Source organism: Lonchura striata, chromosome 3, assembly GCF_050655825.1.
Source record: "Lonchura striata isolate lonStrDom1 chromosome 3, ASM5065582v1, whole genome shotgun sequence".
In the NCBI taxonomy this organism is placed as follows: Eukaryota; Metazoa; Chordata; class Aves; order Passeriformes; family Estrildidae; genus Lonchura; species Lonchura striata.
The window spans coordinates 84,821,248-84,846,000 of NC_140705.1; the positions used below are offsets into that span (position 1 = coordinate 84,821,248).

Genomic DNA, 24,753 nt, shown 5'->3' on the forward strand with positions numbered 1-24,753 from the left:
CTACTTCTGCTTCCCAGTCTCTGCTATGCCCTGTTGAAGCACACACCACTGACAGATGTTGCAGGCCACCGTGCCCTCCTGATTCTAATTTACTTAAATACTTCTCTTAGGCAAAGACAGAAACTAATCTTTTTATTGAATGTGCCCAAAGTACCCATAGTTCATTACGTATCTCTCCTACTCTATTACTTGTGAATCCATTTTGTAGACCCCCAGTATGACTGGGCCGGGGATTACGTCTTGTTCTTGGGAAACCAGGAATGGCAGAAATAGGGAAAAGAGAACATAAGCAATACAGCACAAGGATTTTCATGTTCTCATTTTAATGATGACAGACCAGAATAACACCACAGGAGGAATAAGGATGAAGGACTGTTTCCCAAACATACTGCAGGTGTTCTGTGAAATAAATCAACCTTCTTTTGGAGAAAAAGAAACTATTTCAATATTTAAATTAGTTGCTTGGAATTCTTAAAAGGGAAGAGATGTTCTTGATGAACATCAGCTTTTTCATGTTTCACTAGTTTCTGGAAAAGGACCAAGGAACAGCTACTGCATGAAAGGATATAAAAGGATTGCTGAAGACGTCTCTTAGCATTATACAAAGTTGCGGGCAATGGCCAATACTTTGGAGAACTCGCCCTCTCTTCTTCGCAGTGTATAGGGTATTGGTGTTCTTATTCTAGTCCCTATCGGATTTCCATTATCTTCTATGAGTACCACATTGCTGGAATCAAACCTAGGTGTCATGGTGGGACCAGGCATCTTGTGCCCTACAATTAAAGCCTTCTTCTTTTCTCCTTTGATAGCCAGAAGGATCTTATCTCCAACTTTGCCAACTCCAGTCTTGTTATACACGTGGATACATTTTGGTGGCCGGTGGTACGGCGTATTCCCCAAGGTGCTGTTGTCCACCACTCGCACACGTGTTAGCTTCTGTATTGCTTGACATGCTCCAGTGATGCTACCAAAAGACAGGAGAGAATGAGAGACAGATCTCCTCAATAATCCTTGGGGGGGCAAAGGCAAACACAGAAGAGAATCTTATCATTACAGAAGCCACTCAGAAGGCACCAGCAATGAATATATACCATATGGGCGACACACTGACTGCATTCAATGTGCTCTTTGAAAGCCAGATGCTACTTTGGGCATTGCACAGTCTTTACTAAATGTCAAATATAAAATGACCTTTCCACTCCAAAACACAACTAAAAGATGGCATGAAGAGTGGCTTGCGTATCATGGGCTTTTTAGCAACTGAAAATGATGCAGCTTCAATCTACAAGCAAAAAAATGTGCTCACTTCTGCTTCAAACAGCCTGCAGGAAGCTAAAACTCAGGTCAGGCTCTTTCAATCTTGCACACAGTACCCAGCACTAAGGACTTTTATGATCAACCTTCCTTTCACTGACATCTGTGAGTCTCAGAGTTCATTTTGTTCTAAGTAAGACCTCTGAGGTCCTGCTGTGGCTGTACTACGCTGTTCCCACCTAGAATCTAAGAGCTCACCACCTTCCCCCTGTGGAAGGAATCCAGAGAGACACAGTCTCTTCTGTATGCTTGCTTTGTGGGAGTAAGAAACAACATAAATAAACTGCACAATACTAATTGTTAGGTCCAACTCTGAATATTCTTGGGAACAGGAGGAACATACTACTTTAGAGAAACCATTATTCTTTTATTCAGTGAGCTCAAACCCAACTGATTTGTTGCTTGTCTTCAAATGACACCCAAACACAGACCATTGGAAAAACAGGAAGATCCTCTCTGCTCCTGAACAACTGCTTTGCAATGAGGTACTAGATACATGCTGGCCAGAGCTGCAGGAATGCCAACCTGCTGCCAGTTAAACTACTCAGTGACAGCATATGGAGGCAACCTAACCATTCATCTTGTTTTTCAGAAGTGTGTGAAGTAAATAGGGACCATTATCCCCTCTTGAAGAGGAAAGGCCTGTATTTGCAAAAGTACCTAAAAGATGAGCATGCACACCAAATGTGGTGTAGACATCATTTCAAGCAGGAATTTTTACACACTGTGAAGAAGGACAGTGGAGTCAATCTGCATTAATCCAACTGCTCCAGAGGTCAAGCACTGCCTTTCAAGATATTCCTCACAGTAGAGGCCTACTTTAGTTTTCCTCTCTCTCTCAGAAGTCACTAATCTCTGTAACCAGACATGCCATCCCATCCAGTACCATCCCATCTCTGTCCTCTGCCAGCCATCTGTGGCTGCACAACAAGGAAAACAGAAGGGAGTAGGCTGGAAAAAGAGAAGTGTTGTCACAGGAAGGAGCAGGGAAAACCTCGGTGGGACCAAGTGTATAACACAGCAATAGCAAACAGATATAAATGTGACTGTCCAGTAACCACTAGATAAGAATAACCACACTAGGAGAACTTTTTATTTCCCTTTTTTCTTGATTTCTGCCACAGTCTTGGAGGAATACTCCACAAAGAAAAGGTCTCCCCATTAAGTTTTCTGAAGTCCTGTTGACCTCTATGGACTGGACTTCACCTCCCTGTTACTGTCACCTATACATGCATTAAATGTGTGCTGGCCAATGCTCTCATGCAGCCCACTTAAAGAGAAAGCCAGAAAGACCTGGATACCTCCTTGAGATAGCTCCTAGGACTATCACACAACCTAGCCCTAAGCATGTCTTAATTCTCCCTCCAGACCACAATCCTGGGAATGACTATTCTCATCCTTGAAACTGAAGCACTGACCCTTCAAAGAGTTAGGGATCCTCAAATTGGCAGAGTGTACTGTGGGATTAAGCGCTAAGATTTGTGCAAGGCATTGTAAAATATGAAGTCCATAAATTTAAAACTTTAAATGCCTAGAGCAAGAAACAAAAGAATAACAAAATAGACATTGTGAAAGTATGAATAAGTAATTTTTCAGATTATTTTTATTTTAAATAAATGACAAACTCTTGAATAATTTTGAGCACTGTAATTTTCTCTGCATCAGCAGGTGCTTGCTGTTGGTTTTTTTTGCACTTGCATGAGAAACACACTTTCAAGTTCTACTTGCAGGCCCATGTATCACTGTCAGAAGGCCTAAAAGCCTCCTTACATACATATGAAAATGCAGAATGCCAGGAACCTCCAAATGGAGTGTCTGAGCTCACTTTTCAATCTATGAAAGGACAACTGTAAGATTTTTTTTTATTATTATACTTTTGAATTACAAATGCTGTATCTTATTATTGATTAACTCAACAGCATCTCTTTCAACCATGAAACATTCTGAAGAAAACAAACGCAAAACTTAAAAGTTACCTGAACTGTCGTTGTATCACAGCACTGTTTAGATGGGTTAAAGATAAACCAATTCGTCTATTCAAGAGAGCCATTTGGTAACCACCCCTGCATAAGAAACAAAAGAATTATTAACTCTGGAAAATGGACAGAATTTGGCTTGCATTCTTTCCTTTACATGAACCACACACTAGGGCCTCAGCACCTATTTAGATGCTGCAATCCACAGGACACAGAGTGCTAGCAGCAGCTGTAGCACACTACAAGCAGATCTACAACCCCTGCCTGAATTCAGAAGGAAATGTAATTCAGACACATACACTACAAAGCTGGATTCAGTATCCTAGTTTGCCGTTTCCTAGACACAGAGGTAAGGGCCCTTCTGCATGTTCTGTGAATCACATAACAAGAACCAGGTTTTGAGAATTTCAGATGTGAACTGGCTTAGAGGCTGTAATGCCCAGAAAAAGCCATCATGGTTGCTTGTTAAAAGCTACAAAGGTTACCTACAAAACCAAGCAAGAAGCCAAATAACTTACAGACTGGCATCACAGCTTCAGGAAACAATTTGCCAGACAAGAAACAAGTCAGAGTTCCATTGGTGAAGGGCACGCTCTCTCTTAGCATAGAAAGGTGTTAAGCAGCCTGTTACAAGACCACAGTCTTGGCCTGTTCATGCTGGCCAGAGAAAATAGTTCCCAGTACCTTTACAGATCTCACTCCATGCTGCTGTACACTGTACACCATGATGACTGCAGCAGAGCTGGGTTACAAGGGTAACCTCTGACTGGGAACCACACCCTATCTATTCCCTGCCTACGTCTGCGGCAGTTCCCTAACCTCATTCTGTCTGACTGGGACCAGCTTGCATCCTCGGTCACGTAGGCTTATCTGAACCCAGATCACTTTCCCAAACATCATTAGGAAGTGATGACCCAGGTGGTTATGCTGGCAGATCCAAGTGAAGGGAGGAAACAACACAGACCTAGAGCCAGGCCTCTTTCAGGCCAGCTCAGGTACAGCTAATACTTTCCACCTTACTGCAACTACTACCGTGTGACACAGCTTGCTGTGACCTTGGCAGAGTAACCAACATGTGTTCTGCTTCTCTCCTTTCAAAAGCAAACACCAGAAATCCATTGACCTCATCTCTCTCTGACAGTTCTGATGAGTTTTGGGCCAAACTATAGTAATACACTGTAAAGCCATTTTTTTAACTTTTATTTTTAAAATAAAGCTGAGTTAACTTTTCTAGGGGAAAAAAACCCACACAGAGCCTTTAAATAGACAGTGTCAAAGCTCTTAATAAACCAAGGTCAAGCCTAAATCTTATCTCCCTTTCTTTTTATTTTTTTCTCCAATGTGTTTGCTTACTTGGGGATGTGTGTAAGTTCTAGGGTTTGCAGTTGTTCTACAAAGCAAGTGTTACCCGAGAGCACAATGAAAAGCACAGGACATGTGCACCACAGCAGTTTTGAGTAGTTCTACCTGAGCAAAGCACAGATGGCAAACCATCTCTGTCAAACAGGCAAGCTTGGAAAAGAATAGCAACAGCCAAAGTTTACATTTATTTACTTAAAAAAAACAACAACACTTTTCTGTGGGGTAGATGATCAGCAAATGAGTCGAGGGCTTACCCACTGTCTCCTCTCTGCAATGAGACTCCAAAAAGGCTGTGTTTATGCCACATGTCCTTACCTAGCTGTGTGATCCTAATGACAGCAAGGCCCTGTTGCATTTACAGTGCTGCTGGCAACCAAGGTCCAATACCTGGCCTTGCTGCTGCTCAAGATTTCTGAGCAAGTTCAACTATGGTGACTTGCTTTAAGCCCACTGTCTGCCTGTGTCCTGTGCTGCACAGGGTGTGCTGTCCCCCCATGTGAAACTCAAACTTGGTGGGTAGTAATGCTCCTACTTCCTCACAAAGAGCCTTTGGATCCCTCTACAAAACCCAAAAAAGCAGCAGCAAGTTGGGCTCTCTGTTGTCTTTCATGGACACTTCTTGGGGAGTTCAGATAGCAATGTCACCCCCATCTCTATTTCCTAGCAGGCATGGTAGCCTTGGTGGCTGGAGAAGACTCATCCTCACCGTTACATAAGACCAATAGGAGAGGTCATGACAAGGCAGGCACAGCTGCAGGCTCTGCCTGCTGTCAAGGGGACAGCAGCATCAGGACCAGCATAGCCAGATGTGCTTAAAGCACATCTAAAATGTGCTAAGTGTTGCATGAACTCTGAACTCACTCACTGCTCCTGGGAGAAGTCACTGTTTGTTTCTACCCCGTAGCAGCAGTGAAGGTTTGAAGTTATAAAACTGCCAGCGGAAGCATCAACAGCATTAAGCGTCCAAGGACTGTTTATTTTTTCAGATGACTCAGTATCCTCTTCTTAGCTAAGAATTATTCCTCAGCACATTAAGATGTGTCACAAGGTAAGAAATTTCTCATGATTGATTATTTGGTACGAAGCATCCTGTTCGCAACTGAGTAAACAGAGGGGATGTTTCCAATTAGCAGGAGGGTTCAGGGTGGAGGGAAAAGAATGCATTTATGGCATGAAGAACACCATTCAAGCGTGCAAGTGTGTTCACAAAGAGTGAATCACAACTTCAGCTATTGTAACGTGCCAGTTTCCTTTCTAGAAGGAATAGCGAACAGTCTGGGTCTGATTCCAGGTGCTTCTCAACCAGACCCAGTCCCAATGTGATCCCTCTGTGGCTGTGAACTTCATCTCTCCTGCCCCGAGTTTCCCCCTATGAAATTGCTAACTGCTAAACAACTAAACTTTGAAGGGTACAGAAGCTGTTCACTCTGCCACACTTGGTGCTGCCACATGAACGCTCCCAAGCTGGTGCCAAAATAGAAGAGCTTCTATAAATCGATTACAGTCATCAGCCCCAGTGCCTCCAGCACTTCTGTCCTTCCCAGCACACGTTGCCTCACACCAGGGGCCCTTAAAAAGGCTCAGAAGAAGCTGCACTTAGGCATGGGTAATGTGTATGATACAAGTATGCCTCTGAAGGTAGCTCTCCCCAAGTCACCAGGTTTCAGTGCTCCCAAGTGTATGGGAAGAGTAACCCTGTAACCTTCAAACAGAGCAAAATTTGTAAGAATTCCCAGAAGTCTGCCATTGGTACTGCCCAACTGATACAGGCAGGAGCACACTCCAAAATACCCTGGACAGACAAAACACCACCACTTGCTTAGTACTTAGTCACTAATACACTCCTGACCAAGGATTTATCTTTGAAGGGGGTTTTGGAGGTCATCTAGTCCAATCTCCTGCTCAAGCAGGATTAATTTCCAAGTTTTTCAAGCTAGGCAAGAGCAGTATTTAAACAGACACTATCCTAAAATGAGAAGCCTCAAAGGCAACTATTGGTATAATTGACCACAGACAGCTGCACCAAAGCAGCAATAAAGAACCATGAGAGGAATCTCTTGCTGTTTCTAAGCTGCTGACCCTAATTTCTAGTAGTGGTTTTATCTCATGAAAATCACAGTCACAGAGACACTTTGCCCCTCTCCACGTATCTGTTAAAAGTTATCACAGACCTTAGACAAGAGCTCAAAGTAACATTCAAAAAAGGGTGAGGAATTTGTTAATCAAATATTCACTAAAATGACTCTTTTTCTACTTCACAGAATTTCTTTTGAGCATGCAGTAACCAGCTACTGCAAATACTCTTCTCAAGGGCCCTTCAGCCTTACTCCATTCAATGCAAAAGACTGACATAACATTTCAGCACTGCTCAAGAAACTCTTCACCAGTTATAAACATATGGAAGTTATTTACCCTCTGCACCATTTTCAAGTGCTCTAGCTATCACCTTCAGTGGTTTTCCTTAATATTAAAAACTAACTTGTATTTGCTGCAATCTTGAGTGGCTTTTGAATGGAGAAATTCTCAAAAGTTTCATCCCAGCTAATAAAATTGGGAAATACAAAAGATACATGTACACTATGTTCATCAAATGCATTAAAATGCATGAGTAGACCCCCTCAAGGAACTGATACAGAGCAAGGACATGTGCCAGACAAGGAAGACAGGTTACATACTCACTTTAAATGAACATCAGGGCACACAGCACCAAGAAGGGAAGCCCTGTGTTCCCCCAACACACACTTTCATCACCTCCCTTATGCTGGCTTTAGTACTTATGTAAATCAGATAGTTTTCAGCTAGCTCAGTTTCTTGATCCAGCTCAACCTGAAGGCACACGAACACTGCTGCAAAGGAATGTGACACAACACAAGACTAGGACTTCTCCCACTGGCAATGCAGCCTTATGTGGTGACATTATCTCCAAATACCAGGAGACTTGGACAAGAAAAGACTCTCTTGTCATTTTAGCAAGAACACTGGTGTACCTCACAGGAATGGTCTGCATGAATCTGTTCTACTAATACATCCATGGGAGCACTGAAAAGGTCTGTATCTGAACACTCCAGAAGGCAGTGCAACAGCTCTGACCAAGTTCTTACCAGTGGTGTACACCCTAAAAAACAGTCAAGGCACCATTCTTACCCTGCCTACATCCTAGAGTAAATGTAATTTTAAAGAGTACTGTTACTTGGCAATCCAACAGTACTTTCCTTTTTAATCACAAGTTTTGGAACTAACCCCTCCTCCCTATATTGCCAAGATTTCTAATTCTATAATCATTCAGCTATTCCTTTTCCTTCTTTCTGTTGCCAACTCATTCACACAGACAGGCCCCATGGAAAACGGATGTTGCAAAGCAAATGCTGAGGCCAACTACCCAAAGCCTGCTGTCAAAGCCAAGGAAACCAGGTAAAAATATTCTTCACTTTTATAGCAGTGACCTCATCTGCACAGTCAAACAGTGGGGACAAACATCACCTTTATTCTTTTAACATATCAAAACAGACATGGTCCAGGCAGCATAAAGATTTGAACTGCATCTGTCGTCCATCATTAAAACTCGCAAAAATAAATAAACTCAAGAAATAAACTCAAGACAATACATGCAATGGAAATGCCTAAACCCCTACTCTGCCACTGCAGGTCTATTTATAGACCATCTGCCACAGTGAGCTGCAGGAGCCAACTGTGAACTAGGGGACTCAATCTATTCACAGCTCTCCTCCTAAAGGAAACAATGTGATTAAGGGCTGCGTGTGTTAAAAACACACAAGATATTCATTACCAAGACATAATTGGCTTTACATTAATGGCAAACAAAAAGACCAGGATTTACAAAGAGGAATTAAGTCTTTTTAAAATCTGTTTATGAATAGGATTAGCTATTAAACAGGATATTTACTGATCTAAGTTACCAACAGAAACTCATTACAGGTACATCTGTTAACAATTTTGAAGCAAAACACACTAACCTCATTTTCCAGACCACAATCAGGAATGGCAGATAACAAAAGAGCTGCACACCTTTAAAATAAAACTTACTTTTGACATTTTAAGTATCCAAAAGTCACAACTCTAAAGTACTTATTGTCCTAATACCTGAACATCTAAAATCATCCTATATATGCATGTTCACAGCACTGTACTAAAATAGGGAGGGGTTATTCCCAGTGCACCAGCAGAAAATTAAGTTACAGAGAGGACAACTATCGGTGTGAAGTCCAAGGAAATGAGCAGCATGGCAGGTACTGGATTAGCCCCAGTTCTCTCTGGTGGGCCTGTGGGGTTTGAGGTGAAGCCAAGAAAGGCCCCTCCCCGTCTCTGCCTTTTGGGAATCACACGTGCATTCAGAGAACTGCCCACACCATCCTCATTTTACACGGCTATCATCTCTCAAATGTCTTTTTACTCATTTTAAAAGTATTGAAGTTTCAAGAGCAGGACAATGGTGGAAAGCCACAAGACCAGATTTGGTTCCCAGCCCCGATCTGGATGGCCAGGCCTCAACCAGTAAGGTGCAATCACAACCCAGACAGCAGTAACCACACTGGGGGGAGCTGTGGCAAGGAGAACATAAACAAGAAGGAAGAGAAGATGTGTAGCTGTGTCTCAACCACGAAAAAACATCAGGAACAACTGAGCTAGGCTAGTTGTTCACAGAACAAAAACCTATATTGGCTCTAGGTCTACCTGATGAAGCAGTACCAGAAAAGAATGCCTAATGCTGTCAGAATTCAGGCTTAAGAGAAACATGACCTGGAAACAAAGGCATGCTCACATTACAAGGCAGTACAGAGCTACCTGTAGCTTTAGTGGCATAAGCCTCATTTCTCTCTTAGAAACTTCCCGTAACTCATTCCCTCTCAGTCCAAACAAGACCCTCTCAGGCAAGCCTGGAGCACTGGAACCAGAGAAGCCTACAGAGCTCAGATAAGCATCTGTGTCCTGCTGCTAAAAAGGCTGGCTTGCCCACCTGTTTTTACTACAAAAATTAAGTTATGCATGCTTTTCAGAAATATGCCATAAAGTCTTTTCCAACAATTTCTTCCCCTTACTCACTGGGCCTCCAAAAGAGGTTTCTGAAGAATAACCAGGAAAGCACAGGCTAACACCCACACTTTCCAAGCCCCCATGACACATGCGAGTAAATGCCACTCTTGTCAGGACACAGGAATTTTGGACTAACTTTGCTGCATGACTACTCGTACCCACAAAAGCCTAACCCCAGCATCGCAGCCCCACACGAATTCTGATCAAATAAACACTCTGAACATGCAGGAACTTCAGAAGAGTGTTCTCCCTCTCTCCCAGGCCACACCGCAGAGGCACGGACGGCAGTCCAGGGGGAGCCCAGTGTGTAAGCGACACAAAGGCTCCAGCTCCCAGCTGCTTTCGCGCGATGTCACGACCCTGTGCCGCCCTTCGTGCCACTCGAACTCGCGCGTGCATCTTCGGTGACAGCGTGTCTCCGTCCCTCCAGAGCAGCAGCTCAGCTCAGGGTTCACGCGTTGCAAGCCCTGGGCACAGAGCACCAGGGACACCTGCAATCGGCTCCCTCCAAGGCATGGGCCGGGACCCGGGGGCAGGGAGGGCCCGGCCAGCCCCGGGGCCCACAGGCGAGCACGGCAGCGTCACAGCCCCAGCACCTGGGGGCTGAGAGGGGCCGTCCGCGCCCCGAGACGCTCAGCCACAGGGCCGTGTGAGGGCCCAGCCTGGCCCCGGGAAAAAGCCGGCACGCCAGGAGCAGGCCGATCCGGCGGCGGGGCAAGGCCGGGTACCGGCCCTGCTGGGCGCTGCGGTACCCAGCTACGCTACACTGCGCTGTACTCCCAGCGCCCAGCCCATCCCAGTCCATCCCATCCCAGTCCATCCCATTCCGTTCCGTTCCGTCCCGTCCCGTCCCGTCGCTCGCGCCCCAGGCCGCAGCGCGCACCTCGGCCCGCAGCGCGCGCGCCCTACCGTCCAACGCAGCACTCGTGCGCACGCGCGGCCCCGCGGCCCCGCCCCCGCCCCTGCGCGGCCCGCCCACCGCCGGGCCCCGCCCCTCGCCGAGCGCAGCCGAACCGAACCGAGCGCGGCCGAGCCCAGCGGTCGTCGCTTGCTGCCGAGGGCGGCGGACACAGCGCGGCACCGCAGCGCCTGGCCCGGCCCGGGGACAGCCCGTCCGCGCTTGACACGGGGTAAAGAGCCGCCGGTAAGTGGGCGGGAGCTGGGGTACTGCGGGGCGCCGGGGCCGCGGCTTCTCTCGGCCTGGAGGGATTTTGCCGGCGGGGATGGGGGTTCCGCGGCGGCGCCTCAGGCCGCGCTGAGGGCGGGCCGGGCCGGGCCGGGCCGGGCGCGCGGCTGTTGTGCCGAGCCCGCGGCGGGGGCGGCCGGGGCCGGGGGCGCCGCTGCCATCTTGGGGCGGAGCGGGGCGGGGGGCGCGCCCGGCGCGGCGCCCGTAGAGCGGCGTGGGCCGCCCGCCGCCCCCGGCCCGCCCGGGTTTCCTTTGTCCCCCGGGGTCCTGTCATTTGCCGCCCCTCGCCTCGGCTGCTGATGGGTAACCGGGTTCGCGCACCTCGGGGGTTGGCGGACCCCTGCCCGCGGCACGCTCGTCTCTTCTGCAGTCGGCGCTTTTGTGCGTGTTCGGGCTCGGAGAGCCGCCTGCCCGCCCCCCGCCGTTCCTGCAGGCACAGCTGTGAAGCAGAGCAGCAGAGTGGCAGGAGGGATGTTCCAAGGGTGGTGGGAGTAGCGCGTAGGGTTCTGATATTGCCCTGCTTATCTTCCCCTGGAATACTTGACCAAGGGGTATCGGATACAGCTCATGTCCGTGGCCGGATAACCAAGCAGTCCCTTTTTGCTGTTGTCTCAGTCGCCAATCCCTCCACATCAGCAAGCTGTGTTTTTTTTATCTCCTGCTGTAGAGTGCACCCTTTATGTAGCTACCTGCTGGAGGGGGCATCACGCCAAAAATCTGCAATGTGGCTGCAGTTAGCCCGATGTTCTCAGCAGGTTTCGTAGCTCTCAACTAGATGGAGAGCAGGTGTTTTGGCAATTTGAGGTTCTGGGCATCTCCCTCCCTTGCTCCTCTCGATAGCAGAAGTTAGAAACAGAAAGCCTGTTTATGTGTAGTCCTAGAGGAGTCCCCTCTGTCCTGGATTTGTCTGTTACTGTGAAAGTGTCGTGCTCTGTAGTGTCATTCTCTGGAGGAAGCACACACAGAAGGCCATGGGCTGTGGGGCAGGAGCATCCGATTAGTGGTGGTCACAAAGCTGCTGAAGGGTTGCATGGCTCAGGTGCCTTTTGGGTGGTGCTGCCGATGCCCTACCTTGAGTGTGGGACAGAGCCTTTGCGAGTGCATGGCAGGGACCAGTACCCCTCCCCTCCAAACAATCACACTGTACAGTCCCTAATAGTGTTTATTACTCTTAATGCTTCTGAGAGAGCGCAGAGCTGACCACTCAGCTGTAACTGACTCCAGGAGGACTCCATTCAACCAGAAATAGCAAAGCATTACTTCTAATGACTGCAATTATCTGGTATCTACTGAGGAAGGCCTTTTTCATCTTGAGCCTTTTAGTAGTAGGAATACGCTATCTTTATGAGGAGAGAAGTCCATTCTGCAGTCTTCACCTGGCTACCATAAGAGCAAAATAAACATGAAAGAATGTGCCTTTGAGGGCATTGGGAAGAGGCTCTGGTTTGACTCATAAGTATGTTTTGTTGCAATAATAAGTTTGCTCTATTTTTGTCTGTTCCTGTCTGGTAACCTTGGAAGGAACTGAAGCTACTGTATTTTCTGGGGGTGTCAGTTTTCATGTCAAGAAGACATCACCACAAGGCTTTCCAGTGCTCCATTTTCTTGCCCTTTGACTGAAGTGTAGTGTAACTATCCTGAATTGTTCTGAAGCCATGAGTTGAGCCAAGAAAACAAAAATCCTGAGTGTTCTTTGCTTCTAGTTTGCATGGGGGTTTATTTTTTTTCTTTCTGGGCTTAAAATATCCTTGGTTATATTTTTCAGCTTTCTGCAGTAATAAAGTGGGCTAGGAACTTGCTTGAAGGGGCTTTTATATTGTTAACATGAAAAAAAATCTTAATGAAATCTCTTCCTTTTGAGAACTAGAACTTCCAGAAAATCACAGGTAGCCTGAGGTTTGCAATAAAAGTTTGAGAGCTGGCAGTGCCCAGGCCCTGTTTTTTTGTCTGTTGCTAATTGCACTTTGCCTGAGCCTCCGGTCACTGGGAGCCCCACAGCATCCTGCCAGCAGCTCCTCTGCCACCTGCCCCTCCACACCAAGGTGCATCCCCAGCCTGCCTCCTTTCTCTAAGTGCCCCAGCACCATCCTGGTGGCCAGGGTAAGGCTGTGTGCTGAAAATCCAAGGACTGCAGGCAACACCTCCCGCTCCCACCCAAGACAGTTGGGACCTGTGTCATCTGACATGAAGCCTGCGCATCCGTGTGGTGCCTGGGGAGGGAGGAGGCTCTGGGTGTAGGATACTCCATGTGTGCTGTGTATTGCAGACAGCGCTGGTTATGGATCCTGTGGCTGATTTGCATATCAAAGCATCTGAGAGCTCTACCGTGGGTAGGGATGGGCAAGGATGATAAGGTTTGGTGGAGGCTGGGACTGGATCTTTCCCGTGGTGGTCTTTTTGTGGTGCACAGATGAGACAAGATGATGGGAATGTTTGGAAAATGGAGTTTTGTCTCCATGTCCTTGAATGACAGGACCATAAAGGCTTTTTTAATCTAGCAGCTGCTTTCCAGAGGGTGGGAATCAAGCAATTCTTGGTGACAGTCCCTTAGGCTGCTCCTTCCCAGCCTCCTCCTGCTACTGAGAGCTTGCTGGGTATCCCACAGTGTCGAGCCCTGCAGATGCACACACACATGCCCCCTGCCCCATCATCTGGCAGCTCCTGCAGCAAATGGCCAGTGTGCCAGCCTGCTGCTTCTTCTCCACACTGTCTCTCACACAGGGAGCCAGAGGCCCTGCTTGGAGCCTCAAAGCAAAGGGGCAGATTTCCTACTGCCTGAACTGGCTCTGCAGGGTGTCGGGTCTTTCATGATAGCTCAGAAGGGGTTGGGGAGGGGGGACAGGGAATGGCAGAGCCTTGAATGGGCCATGGCCTCTGAGATACTGAATGAGTCAGAAGAAGGTTTGGCTATGTCTGATCTCAATAAAGCTGTCTGTTCTTCCTCCTGGCTCTGGAAATGAACCTGGGGAGCTTCAAGCTTGCTTGCAGGCTGAGCTGGAAACTGAAATGCAGGTTTCCAGGAAGGGAGAGAGGTGGGGGTCCCTGTGTCCCTCTGCCACTTTGATTTCAGCAAATGTGTTGCTGTTCCTGATACTCTAGCTCCAAAGGACTGCACCACGAGGTGGGTGGCCTGAAGGTAGCTCTGTGTTCATTGTGGGAGTGCCTGCTGCCTGGAACTGCAGTCCTCATCCTCTTTCCTGTGCCCTATACAGCTCAGGCTCTTACTGGGATGGACCCCTCGCCTTCCTATCCATGAGCTGATTTGTGCAGGACCTGCCTTGAGCACAGCCTTCTCAGAAGGCACCTTTCTGCTTGCATCCTTCATCTGTCAGAAGCATTTTGGCTTGGCCAGGGTGGTGAGTTGCGGGGCAGGCCTGATGCATTGCCTAAAAAGTGCATTTGTCCTAGAAATGAGAAAAACAAAAATCAAGGAATGAGAAAGAAATGCATCTGTATGTATGCATTCTGCAACAGAGAGAGGGTGAGATTTGCGAAGTCACTGCCAAGCTTGTAGAGCAAAGGATTGCGGTATAAAATGGCTTTTCTCTGAGCCTGCAGGCCTGTCGTTGGCACTGCCTTCTCAGTCCTTCCAGCATGGAGCTGGGTGTCTGCCCTCTGCTCCAAATACAGATTAGCTGCAGGAAGCCTGAGGCTGGCTTGCTATGAGAGATGCAGAATCCTTTCCTTCATGTTTCTGTGCGCAGTGCTCACTGTCCTTTACAGGGTTATGTTTGCGTGCCCCCTATGTGTTCCTTGCACATGATTGCCAAGCAGTCCTGGAAAGGCTTCTGTTCTCCCCTTGGCTCTTGCATGTTGAAATTGACTGCCTGCCATTCTCCCTCTTCTGTTTTCACTTTCACTCCTTCTTAAAGCCAGGTAGTGGAATAGAAATGGTTTCCCTGTATCCCAGTGGTCTTGTCAGGCCAAGCTCTCGCAGTGGCTACACAGTTTATATGGGCAAGATAGGCGTCCTGCTGGCATAGCCCACTACATCTGAGCAAGGTCTGCTCTTGATGTGCTTTGGTCTAACTTGATGGCAGCAGCCTCTGCTCACATGGTTATTGTGCTGGAAAGAGAGAGAGCTGTTCTTTTATGCATGCTGTTTTTCCCCAGAGAAATTGTCTGTTGGTAGTACAGGTCTGGCTTAAGGTTTTGAAGATTTCCATTTCTGTTGGCTGTTTGTGCTGTTGCATTAAAGAAAGGGCTGGATCTCTTTAAGAGCTGTGTGTTAGAAAGGCGACACATTGCATCAGCACAGGAGAAAGCAGTCACAGGCAGGATTCATGCTGCCTGTTTTCAGTGTGTTCTGCTATTGCTGTTCTGAACCACCACAGCCATGCTACCTCTGAGCAGCAAGCTGGAAAATCTCCCTGCCTTTCTCTGTCTGGAAGAGTGACTGCTGCAGACCTTTCCTGTGTGTCTGTTCACTCTCACTCCCTGGAAGGACAGTCTGTTCCCAACCTTCCCTGGGTGTACTCATCTCCTCTGCACCCCTGTAATTTTTTTGTGCAGAGGAGTTGCTTGCTTCCCCTTCCAAAGCAGTGCTTTCTCATGTTTCTGTGCAGGTCTCTGTTCCCATCTTATTGCAGAGGATCACTCTGCAGACAGCTAGCTGCCACCAGTGGTATGACTTCTGGCTCTGCCACCATGTGGTGTTGCCTGTGGGGACATGTTGCACTTTATCCTGTTGACCTGCATGGAAGAGCTGTTCTGATGGGCTCCCTTAATTCATCCACCTGTCTCCTGATGTGTTGCTGACATGGGTCAGGGGAGTGTGCTATTCTTAAAAGTGCAATTTTGTGCAAGAGTGCATTTGGTGGGAGATTCGTGTGCTGGCCTGGCACCGCTTTTGACAGATAAATGGTGGCCTTTAGTAGACTTTGTTTCAGGTCCCTTCAAAGTTGGAGACAATTTTGGCACGGTCTTGTACTTAGAGGAAACTGAGATAGCAACAGGCTTTGTCTTCTGCTTGAAGAAATTATCACATCTGACGATTTCTGCCAGAGGGCAGAGAGCACCTGGCACAGACTGGGGAGGGTCTCTGAAGATGGCCTCAGGCACTTGTGCTCTTGAGACAAAAATATAGTGCCTTTGGATCCCAAGGGAGATCTTAAAAGGGATTCATCCTTCATCTCCCTGTGCTTAGTGGCCCACACTCCCTTATGCGAAGGTGTTGAGTTTTGGAGGTTCTCAGGTGATGCTGGTAAAGCTGACCTCAAGCATATACAAGTGGGTGGTTTGGTTTTCGTGGGCTCTAAGTCCATGCTTGAGGCATAGACCTGGAAATGAATTATCATGTGTCTGCTGAACTGCAGTTGCTTTCCAAGGACTCACTCACTATTACTCACAATACAGAAAAGGCAGCTTGAGCTGGCATTAGTCACAAAGTTATAAATCTGGGAGGAAGGAACTGGGTTTGTGGTGGATGTGAAACTTAGTGTGAACTCCCAGCTGTGGCAGAAGGAGCTGGTGCAGCTCTTGGATAGAAGGACTTAGCTCCTGCAGGTGTGGAATAGAAGAACAAATAAAATGTGACAGTAAGAGCTCTGTCTTCACCTTGCAAACAAGTTCAGGGGTGTTGAGTTAATTCTAAAAAGCAAATCCAAGCACAAATCAGAATAGGTGACAAGACTATTTTGGTAAATTAGATGTGGTCATATGGGCAAAGCCTTATGAAATTTTCCTGAAAGTACTTCTAGACTAAGGCAACTTTTGCATGGTGAGCAGCCACCAGAGAAAACATCTGGTGAAGGGACTGTCCAAGGTTTTATCCCTTGAAATACAAGGGGAAAACATCCAGTCTGTCTTAATAAGGTAGAATAAACAGTTAGTGTTTATTCTGTTAGGGAGGTGGGAGAATATGCCAGTTAAAAATCACCAGCATCCATTTGTCTGGAACATAGTGCATCCAGTTGGTCAATACCCATGCCTTAGATGTTGGCCTGCTCGCAGGTGAGCGGGGGTGACGGATGGATGTAATAGATCTTGACTTAAGTCAGCCAGCTCAGTGACCCAGGGGTAAGCCTTGTAAACAAATGAGAAAGGAGAAGGAGATAGGAAGCATGCCCCATGTAGACTCTCAACTAATGGCAGAATTGTATTCAAAGGAGTTTCTACCTGATAAAGAAGCCCTAGCTAAGCAGGCAGGCGAAGATAACGGAATTGTCAGAATTTGAGGATTGAGGATTAATGCTCTTCTGGGGAGCAGAAAAACACAAGGAAAGCCTTGTGCCAGGCTGTGTAAGAAATGACACCTCTAAGGTGCAGGAAGCAATTAGTGCTCTCCAAAGCCTTGTGCCAGGCTGAGTTAGGAGTGACACTCTAAGCTGCAGGAAGCAATTAGTGCTCTCCTGAACAGAGATGAAGTGTTGCTGAAGGGCCAGGCTCAGATACAGGGGCAACTCTTGGAGAAGAATGTGTGCAAACAAGAGACTATGCAGCAAAGCAATAGAAATTAAGATCTTTAGAAATATGATGTGGGAGGAAGGATGAGAAGAACTGTCAGAAGGGCTGTGTAACCTGAGTAAAAAAAGGTGGAGGAGGGAACTTTGTGGTCTTTAAGAATGTACAGCAATGTACATTTTTAGAAGACTGTAGTTATAATGAAGATGGGGTAGGAAGTTGCTTTACCTGTAATTAGGGAGTTCAGACTTTATGGTTCCCTGTAATATCAGTTGGGATAGTGAAGCAGAAATACAGGCTATCTTGAAGGGCTTTTTGGGGGAGTTGGGGTGTATATGTTAGTTTTGGAAGAAATTAGCTAAAAGTCTGTAGATCTGGATAAATTGCAACTGGCTGTGCTTCAAGTAAAGAATCTCAACAGACTGTTGACTGTTAAGGCCCCTTCAAGCCTGGCAGTTGTAAGAAACATTTTACACCTGGAAAGGCAGCAATGAGTAGCCCTAAGAATGAGACTCTACTGCCATAGATGGTGCTGGGCAGATTGATACTAAAATACACAGTGTAAATCCAATGTTTTCACTCAGAAAAGGCTGCTGAAAAACTGGAGAGAGTGCAGAAAAGTTACAGTATTAGTCTGAGGCCTGAAGAGATAGATTTATGGTGAGAAACATAAGAAGATAAATCTGCTTATCTAATCAAGGCAACGATGAAGATGAGGCCTGGTTATCCTGCTTAAGCATAATGTATCTTATGACTGTGTATCATTAGCTTAGTAGAGTAGAAATGCTAGGGTATGAAGAGTGGCAAAAAACATGGTGGGATGCTGGGGCTGTGGTCACCCTCAGAGCTGTGCAGTTAGCTAGCTCTGCCTTCTCCTCTTGTACATGTGGAGGTCTTTGCCTGTTACTTTTTCAGTGCACCTCTGTTCTCTGTGTTCCTTTGTTCTCCTTGCCTGTTGCTCCTTATTATCTAAGGACTTTTGTTGCGACTCCTCTACCTTATGAGGAGACAGCTCCAGTAAAACAAAGCACTCACCTGGCCCCATCTTATATAGGGTGATTCCCTACAAACCTGCACACATTCTCTGTGCATGTGCCTCTGGAATTGTTTCCTACCTCTCCTTGTCACATCCTGTTATCTGTCTCTGACTTGTAGCATCGCTTCTCCTGTGGTGCCCAGCTACTTTGCCAAACAGGTACTTGAAACAGCCAGCACCTAACACCTCTCCAAACTCAGCACCCTAGCCAGTAAAAATGATTAATGAAACCAAAGACGACCCTTGCCTCTGGGTCCTGGCAGTCTGTAATGCAGTGCTTTGTCACTTTGAGCTACTCGTTTATTTAGGGTCATTATGCCTGTTTTCAGTCTGTGAGGTGATGTTTCTTCCTTAGTCCAGTGAACAAACCTCAAAAGGGAGACTGGGTGAGATACCGCAACAAATGGCTCCCTAAAATCCTGCTGCATCCACAATTTCCCTTTCACCCACTAACACTGTAATGCTGTTAAAAATAAAAATGATCCACTGAGCCTGACAGGATGTATCCCTTGTAAATCCCTGCTGCTGGAATAGTGCTCCTGGAATCTCAGACTGTCTTCATGTTTTATTACTGCTTGGGGTAGGAGAGGAATTGCAAAGCTAGTAAATAGATCCTGACTATGGTTTCAAGTCAGGGAAGGCAAATACTTTGATATGCTTTAAGCAAAACTGGGGGAAAACCCCCAGCATTTCACTTTTTTATTTTGTTTTCTTCAAAGCTTTGTTCCATTTGATGAGAGGAGAGCTCTGGTTTGTAGGGAATAATGCCAGTAAGCCTTTGTGTTTTTGTCTGGAGAGTTGAGTGCTACAGGGTGGAACAGCTGAAGTTGCTCCAGGAGAGTCTTGTGGAGTAGGAGCCATAGCTCAGCTTTCCTGTGGTGGATATGGAATGAGGGATGCACCTTTGCAAATCAAAGGTTTAAAGGCATGGTATGGTGGCACTATTTGAGCATGGTCTGGGCCATGTCTCTGGGGTGCATTAGGTGTCTCCTGCAGCTTCTGACCTGCTTGATGCGTAGGACTGCCTGTTTTGATTGCTCTGACAATACATTATTTTAGCATAAAATGCTCCTGCTTCTAAAGTCTGGTTTTATTCCACCACCTTAAAACACTGAGAAGCAGTTTTGCCAGTACAACTGCACCTCCATCAATAGACTTATGCCTGTGGAGACATGTTGATTGCTTGGGTCTTTGTGTCTGACACAGCTGTGCTTGCAGATGTGTCTGGGGGTAGCTAGATGTGAAAGATCAAATAGAATCTTTAGATGGAGCTTGCAAATCTGGGGAAGAGAAGAGATGGGTCAGTCTGAGTAGAGGAGGTGGGCAGTTTTGATGAGCCTCTTTTCAGAATACATGGGGGTGAGTGGAAGTGTGTCTGGTAAATAGAGAACAAAGCAGGATCGTTCCATCATTCTTACCCTACTCTATCCAGCTCCTCCTTGGAGCAGGAGTTGGATAGAGCAGCATTGGCTGTACCAAAAGAGGATGGATTAATTTTTAGCTTTTATATTTTTCAGATTCTGTGCTGCTTTAGTGTGTAGTTCTGAGCTTCTGAGCTGGCTCTGGAGACTCCAGGAGCTCTGGGCCAACACTCTCTCTCCTAGCCCAGCACTAGGGCTTTGCTGCCTTGTTATTCCTGCTCTGCCTTCCCACTTAGACAGGTGTACATTTTCATACCTTTTTTGCCTGCAGGAGTCTCGTGGCAGGTGGATTTCAGGATAAGAGGGAGTGCAACTCAAATGTGGCTGGAGAGCAGTGGTTTGGTGTTGGGATTTTTGTTTCTTGGGTTGTTTTGTTGGGTTTTTTTTTATCTGCCCGTACTTCTTAAAGTATGTGTGTTAGAGATGGCAGAACATGAATAGCTGTCCCATTGCTTGGTAAGTGAGTAGGCAAAAGAAGGTCCAGGAGGAAGACCTGCTGGTACATGTTACTGCCTGAAGTGCTGGAGGAGGAACCTCCCATTCCTTCCTGTACTGTGGTACCAAAGCAAAAACCAGAGGGAATAGTCAAGATGTGGTTTCCATTGTCATAATGTGGTGACTGTAAATGCCAGGGGAAAAGAAAAATGGACAGGCATATGTGCTTTCTCTGTTGACAGCCCCCACAGGGCTGGGGACTGGCCTTTCCCTAACATAAATTTGAAACCTACCTCTCCAGGTAGGAGAGAACTAAAGGACAAAGCGTGACAGTGAAGACAGGTGGCAGATGGCAGGAGGAGATACCTAATACCTGCATGAGGTGTAGAATGAAGAGCCTATGGATGGGGAGTGGAAGCTGGGGGCACTGAGCAGAGCAGCCTTGCTCCACCCAAAAGTGGATGCTTCATGCAGACAGGAGAGGCTGTGCAGGGGCTGGCATGAGGTCCCATGACTCAGACTAGAGATAGATGGGGAATGTTTTATCCCCTCTTTCTCATTTTTCTGTGTTAAACTTGCAGCAGGGTGCCACTGCATGCTCCCTGGAGGGCAGGAAACATACCTGGTCCTGGAGAGCCTAAGCGGTGACCTTGGATGGAAAATTAAACTAGCAGTGGCAAAGCTTTGCAAGGTGCACTGCTGCCCACCTGGGCATCTCCCTGTCTGCTTGGAGCTGACCAAGCAGTGTGAGGCTTTTGCTCTTGCAGTTACTCTGTCAAGCAGCTGGGAAACCATCCACAAACATGTTTGGTTTTAATCCTGTGGCTAGTTCCATGACAGTTGCCTATCCAGGAGAGGGGTAAATTCTCAAGCCAGAGCAGAATAGGGGACAGCAGGGCAGTGACAGCTCCCTTCTACTTTCCTGGACTTTAACAATAGGAGCAGAGGTCCGTTGCTGCAAGACATACCCTTTACTCCTAGTAATTCGACAGGGATTTCAGCTGACTGTAGGTGACAGTGCAGGCAGCAACAAAGTGCTGCTAGTATGTATCATCTGGAAAGTGGATTGTCTTGCCAGTGGCTGGAAATTAGCTGCGTTATCTCCCTGGGAGGAGTTGGGTGTGATTCTGATGATCAGAGGCATGGGTCGTATCAGCAGCATACCTGTAGTCATGTAGCCATTCAGGCTGGGATGCACAGCACAGGCAGGTTCTCCTGTGCTGTGGATCCATGTTGGTTCACTGCCGCTCTCTAAAGCAGAGTGTTGGCTCCCCTCACCCCGTGTCTTGGAGTGGTGGGTATACCAGAGGCAGGCTGGGTGCATGGCTGGTAGCAGCAGGGAGTGAGTCAGTGCTGGGGCGGGAGAATCGGTGCTGGGAGGAGCAGGTGGGCAGGGGTGAGCATGACCGGGAGCTGCTACATGGACATGTGGGAAGCTGGCATAGAGTGGGCACCCAGCAGTGGTTACAGGGGTGAACCAGGAGGATGAAGGGAGCAAAGGATTGTCCTAGGCATGGGCAAAGTTGCTGGTGCCTTCACCTCTGGTAGTGCATAGAATGCAGAAGCCTGCATCCCTGTTGATCCATGCTGAAGGGATGATACACAAAGGTAAGCTGAGTGGATGGCTTATAGCCAAAACTTTTAATACAGTTGTCCAGCAGTTCCTGGACCCTATGTGTGACCATGTCCTGTGCTCCAGTCAGACCTCTGGACTCCAAGTCTTGGCTGAACATGCACTAGAAATCAGATGAGGCTTTCTGGTAAAGCCCCTGACACCAACCCTCTCTTGCCTGTTAGGAAAGGTTAAAGACTCAGAAATTGATCCAGCCTGCTTAATGTAAATATGCATTCTAGTCAGCCCATTTGGGACTGGTAAGTGCTGTGGCATAGAAGACAAATCTGGGGAAGGGAGCCAGGAGGTCCATTATGAGTTTGGTAGGATGGGAGAGATATTGGCTATTTGAGGGCAGGAAAGCATTAACTTTCTCAAAGACTGAGAGGAAAATGTGAGGTTCTGAAAATTAGCCTGGCATCATGAGATGGCTGGATGCAGCCAGGAGGGAAAAATGGAAAATGCAGTGGTGGCTCTAGAAAGAGTCAGGGTCTGACACATTGTTTTGCCTGGAGGTGCTTCAAGAATCTGATCTGCTACCATATGGGTATGCAGTTCAATAACATCATGTGGGATCTGTTTCCAGCCATCTAGGATGGGATATAACTTGGCTCTGGAGAAAGTCTGCAAAATTCAAGGAGCCCTAGAAGGCACTCTTTTCTTGCCTTCTCTTGCCCAGGAGCATATTCTTGGACAGTGTTCCAGGTGTGAGATGGTGCCTTGGGAAGTTGGGGTTGTAATCCCTTTCCTTCCTCAAACCTTTGAGACCCATAGCAAACCTTGCCCACAGTGCTCATCTCTGCCCACAGATAAAGGCTGGTGTCACTAGTGCCTCAGCAGTCAGATGTCCTTGCAAATCTTCCCAGGGGCACTGAGCAAATTGAAGAATAGAGTGACCATCCAGAGCAGGCTGGGCAAGGATGAGCAGGGCTGCTTCCCCACCCACTGGCTGGAGGGGTTGTGGTTCCCCTGGAGATGGACACTACCTTGAGGTCCTGTCAAAGCACTGTAGCAACCAGTAATGCTTTTTTGAGCTGCTGCAAGAGGGTCCCAGGAACTGTGAAGAGGTTTTCAGAGCCTTCATTTTAAATTGGTGCTTCAACACCTGCTGGCACTTGCTGTTTCTCAAGTCTGGAGCAGTCTGCAAGGGGGTGCTGGCACACTCCTTTGTGCTGGATCTGATCTCACACTTTCACAGGAAAGTGTTCCCAGAGCTTAAGAGTCTGATGTGAAACAGTAAGTGTGCCCTTGAGTCTCCTTGCATTGGTGAGGGAACTGCAGGTGATCAGCTGATTCTGCAGCACCCATCCCTAAGTAACCCTCCCACAATCCCCTCATCTTCCCACGACAGAAGAAAGTTCCCTTGCTCATGCTTCCTTGACTCATCTCATCCTCCACTTCCAGCAGGAGTGTGTTTGGTGTTAGTAAACATCATGTTTTAAATAGGCAATTGATGCTATATTGGGAGGAATTTTCTGTGGTGAGCACAGGCTTAGTGGGACCTGGGCCTGGAAGCTGTGAGTACAGCTCAGGCATGCAGGGGCATTGGTGACCCCTCATCAAGGGGCAGCTGTGGATGTGTCTGAGGAGATGCTTCCTGAGCTCCAACTTTGTTTACCTGGCCCTGATGTTTACCTCTGGATGCTATCCAGAGCCTCCCACCAGCCCTGCTTGGCTTCTCATGACAAGGATGTTGAGCTGCTGGAGCATGTCCAGAGAAGGGCAGTGGAACTGGTGAAGGATCCAGATCACAGATCTAATGAAGAGTGGCTGAGGGAGCTGGGGATGCTTAACCTGCAGAAAAGGAAGCTAATGGGGAACATGTGTACTTACTCTGAAAGGAGGCTGTAGCCAGATGGGGGACAGTGTCTTCTCCCACCTAACAAGTGATAGGGCTTAGGGGCATGTCTTTAAGTTGCACCAGAGAAAGTTTAAGTTAGATTTTAGGAAGAATTTCTTCACTGAAAGAGTGGTCAGGCACTGGAACAAGATGTCCGGAGATATGGTGGAATCCCCATCCCTGCAAGTATTCAAAACCCATGTAGATGCACCACCTGGGTACATGGTTTAATGGTGGATGCAGCAGTGCTGGGTTAATAGTTGGACTTGATGATCTTGGAGGTCTTTCCTAACATTAATGATTCTGTGAATCTGTGATGTGTAGATTGATATTAGATAGGTAGGATTGAAAGCAGGTGGGATTCAAGAGGAAGGAGTGAGATGCAAGTGGCTATGTTGGGCTAAACTTAGCCCTGAGGGTCTGCAGGTGTTTCATGTAGGGACTAAAGTACTGCTGGCCAGCAGCAGTGGAGTAAAACTGGGATCTTGGTAGCTGTCAATTTCTTTCCAGATGGTCCCTGACTCAGGAGGTGTATGTCAGCATCTGTGTGACTCTAAGATGAGCTGCTAACTTCTCTGGGATGCTTTGTACTGTCCACTAGGTTGCTGAGTAGAAGGCACCAAGCAAGGGATGTCTCTTTGATTGCTGAGGAGTCACACATACACATCCCTGTGCCTGTGCCACTTGGAGAGCAAGTGTTGACCCTAAAACACTGCTGGGTCTGTGGATTTCTGATGAGCTGCAGTAAATGAGTCATACACACACACCCAGTGTGAGTGCATGAGGTGGAACCCAGCAGAGATGCATGTGGCAGAGTTGATTGCAGAGCTACCAGGACATGTCCCTGCCACCCAGACCTGGCAGTCAGTCCCCAGCAGCTATGGCTGGCACCACAGCCTCAGTAGAGACCCGATTTCTGTATGTGGGGATTTTTGAAGACTTTGACTGGGATGCCGGTCAAGTGGCATAAGCAGAGGGCAAAGTGCCAGTTGTGAAATTCCAGCCTCCTCACTTACTGAGCTGTGGCAGGATTACTGTGGCAAGTCTTGGTCATAAATAGGTGGGCAGGGCAGCAGCAGTAGTGGGGCTAGCCACCCAGGACAGGAGGCTGGAGGAG

At 47.4% G+C, this 24,753-nt stretch overlaps 2 protein-coding genes across 17 annotated transcripts in view; one reads left to right on the forward strand and one right to left on the reverse strand.

The window, feature by feature from the left end:
• Positions 1–304: 304 nt before the first annotated feature.
• Positions 305–11,331, reverse strand: MRPL14 (mitochondrial ribosomal protein L14). Of its 3 annotated transcripts, none has more exons than XM_085575594.1 (3): positions 11,212–11,331; positions 3,291–3,377; positions 305–964 (listed from the first exon to the last, which is right to left on the reverse strand). In XM_085575594.1, the coding sequence occupies exons 2-3, from the start codon at positions 3,362–3,364 to the stop codon at positions 598–600; spliced, it is 441 nt and encodes a 146-aa protein (XP_085431720.1). In that variant the 5' UTR covers positions 3,365–3,377; positions 11,212–11,331; the 3' UTR covers positions 305–597. The 3 variants fall into 3 exon arrangements, with proteins under 3 accessions (XP_085431720.1, XP_085431719.1, XP_021406113.1); XM_085575593.1 differs by lacking the exon at positions 11,212–11,331 and adding an exon at positions 10,614–10,648; XM_021550438.3 differs by lacking the exon at positions 11,212–11,331 and adding an exon at positions 10,588–10,623.
• Positions 10,705–24,753, forward strand: part of TMEM63B (transmembrane protein 63B) — a 48,747-nt gene continuing 34,698 nt past the window's right edge. For all 14 annotated transcript variants that reach the window (XM_085575573.1, XM_085575565.1, XM_085575568.1 and 11 more), the window contains exon 1: positions 10,705–10,848. The gene's annotated coding sequence lies outside the window, so the exon portion shown is untranslated. The remainder of the gene's footprint in view (positions 10,849–24,753) is intronic.

Bases quoted from the DNA above. Each gene is read 5' to 3' on its own strand.
- MRPL14 (XM_085575594.1), bottom strand. From the start codon at position 3,364: ATGGCTCTCTTGAATAGACGAATTGGTTTATCTTTAACCCATCTAAAC. The intron at 965-3,290 runs GTAACTTTTAAG...GTCTTTTGGTAG, and splicing joins GTGATACAACGACAGTTCAG to CATCACTGGAGCATGTCAAG.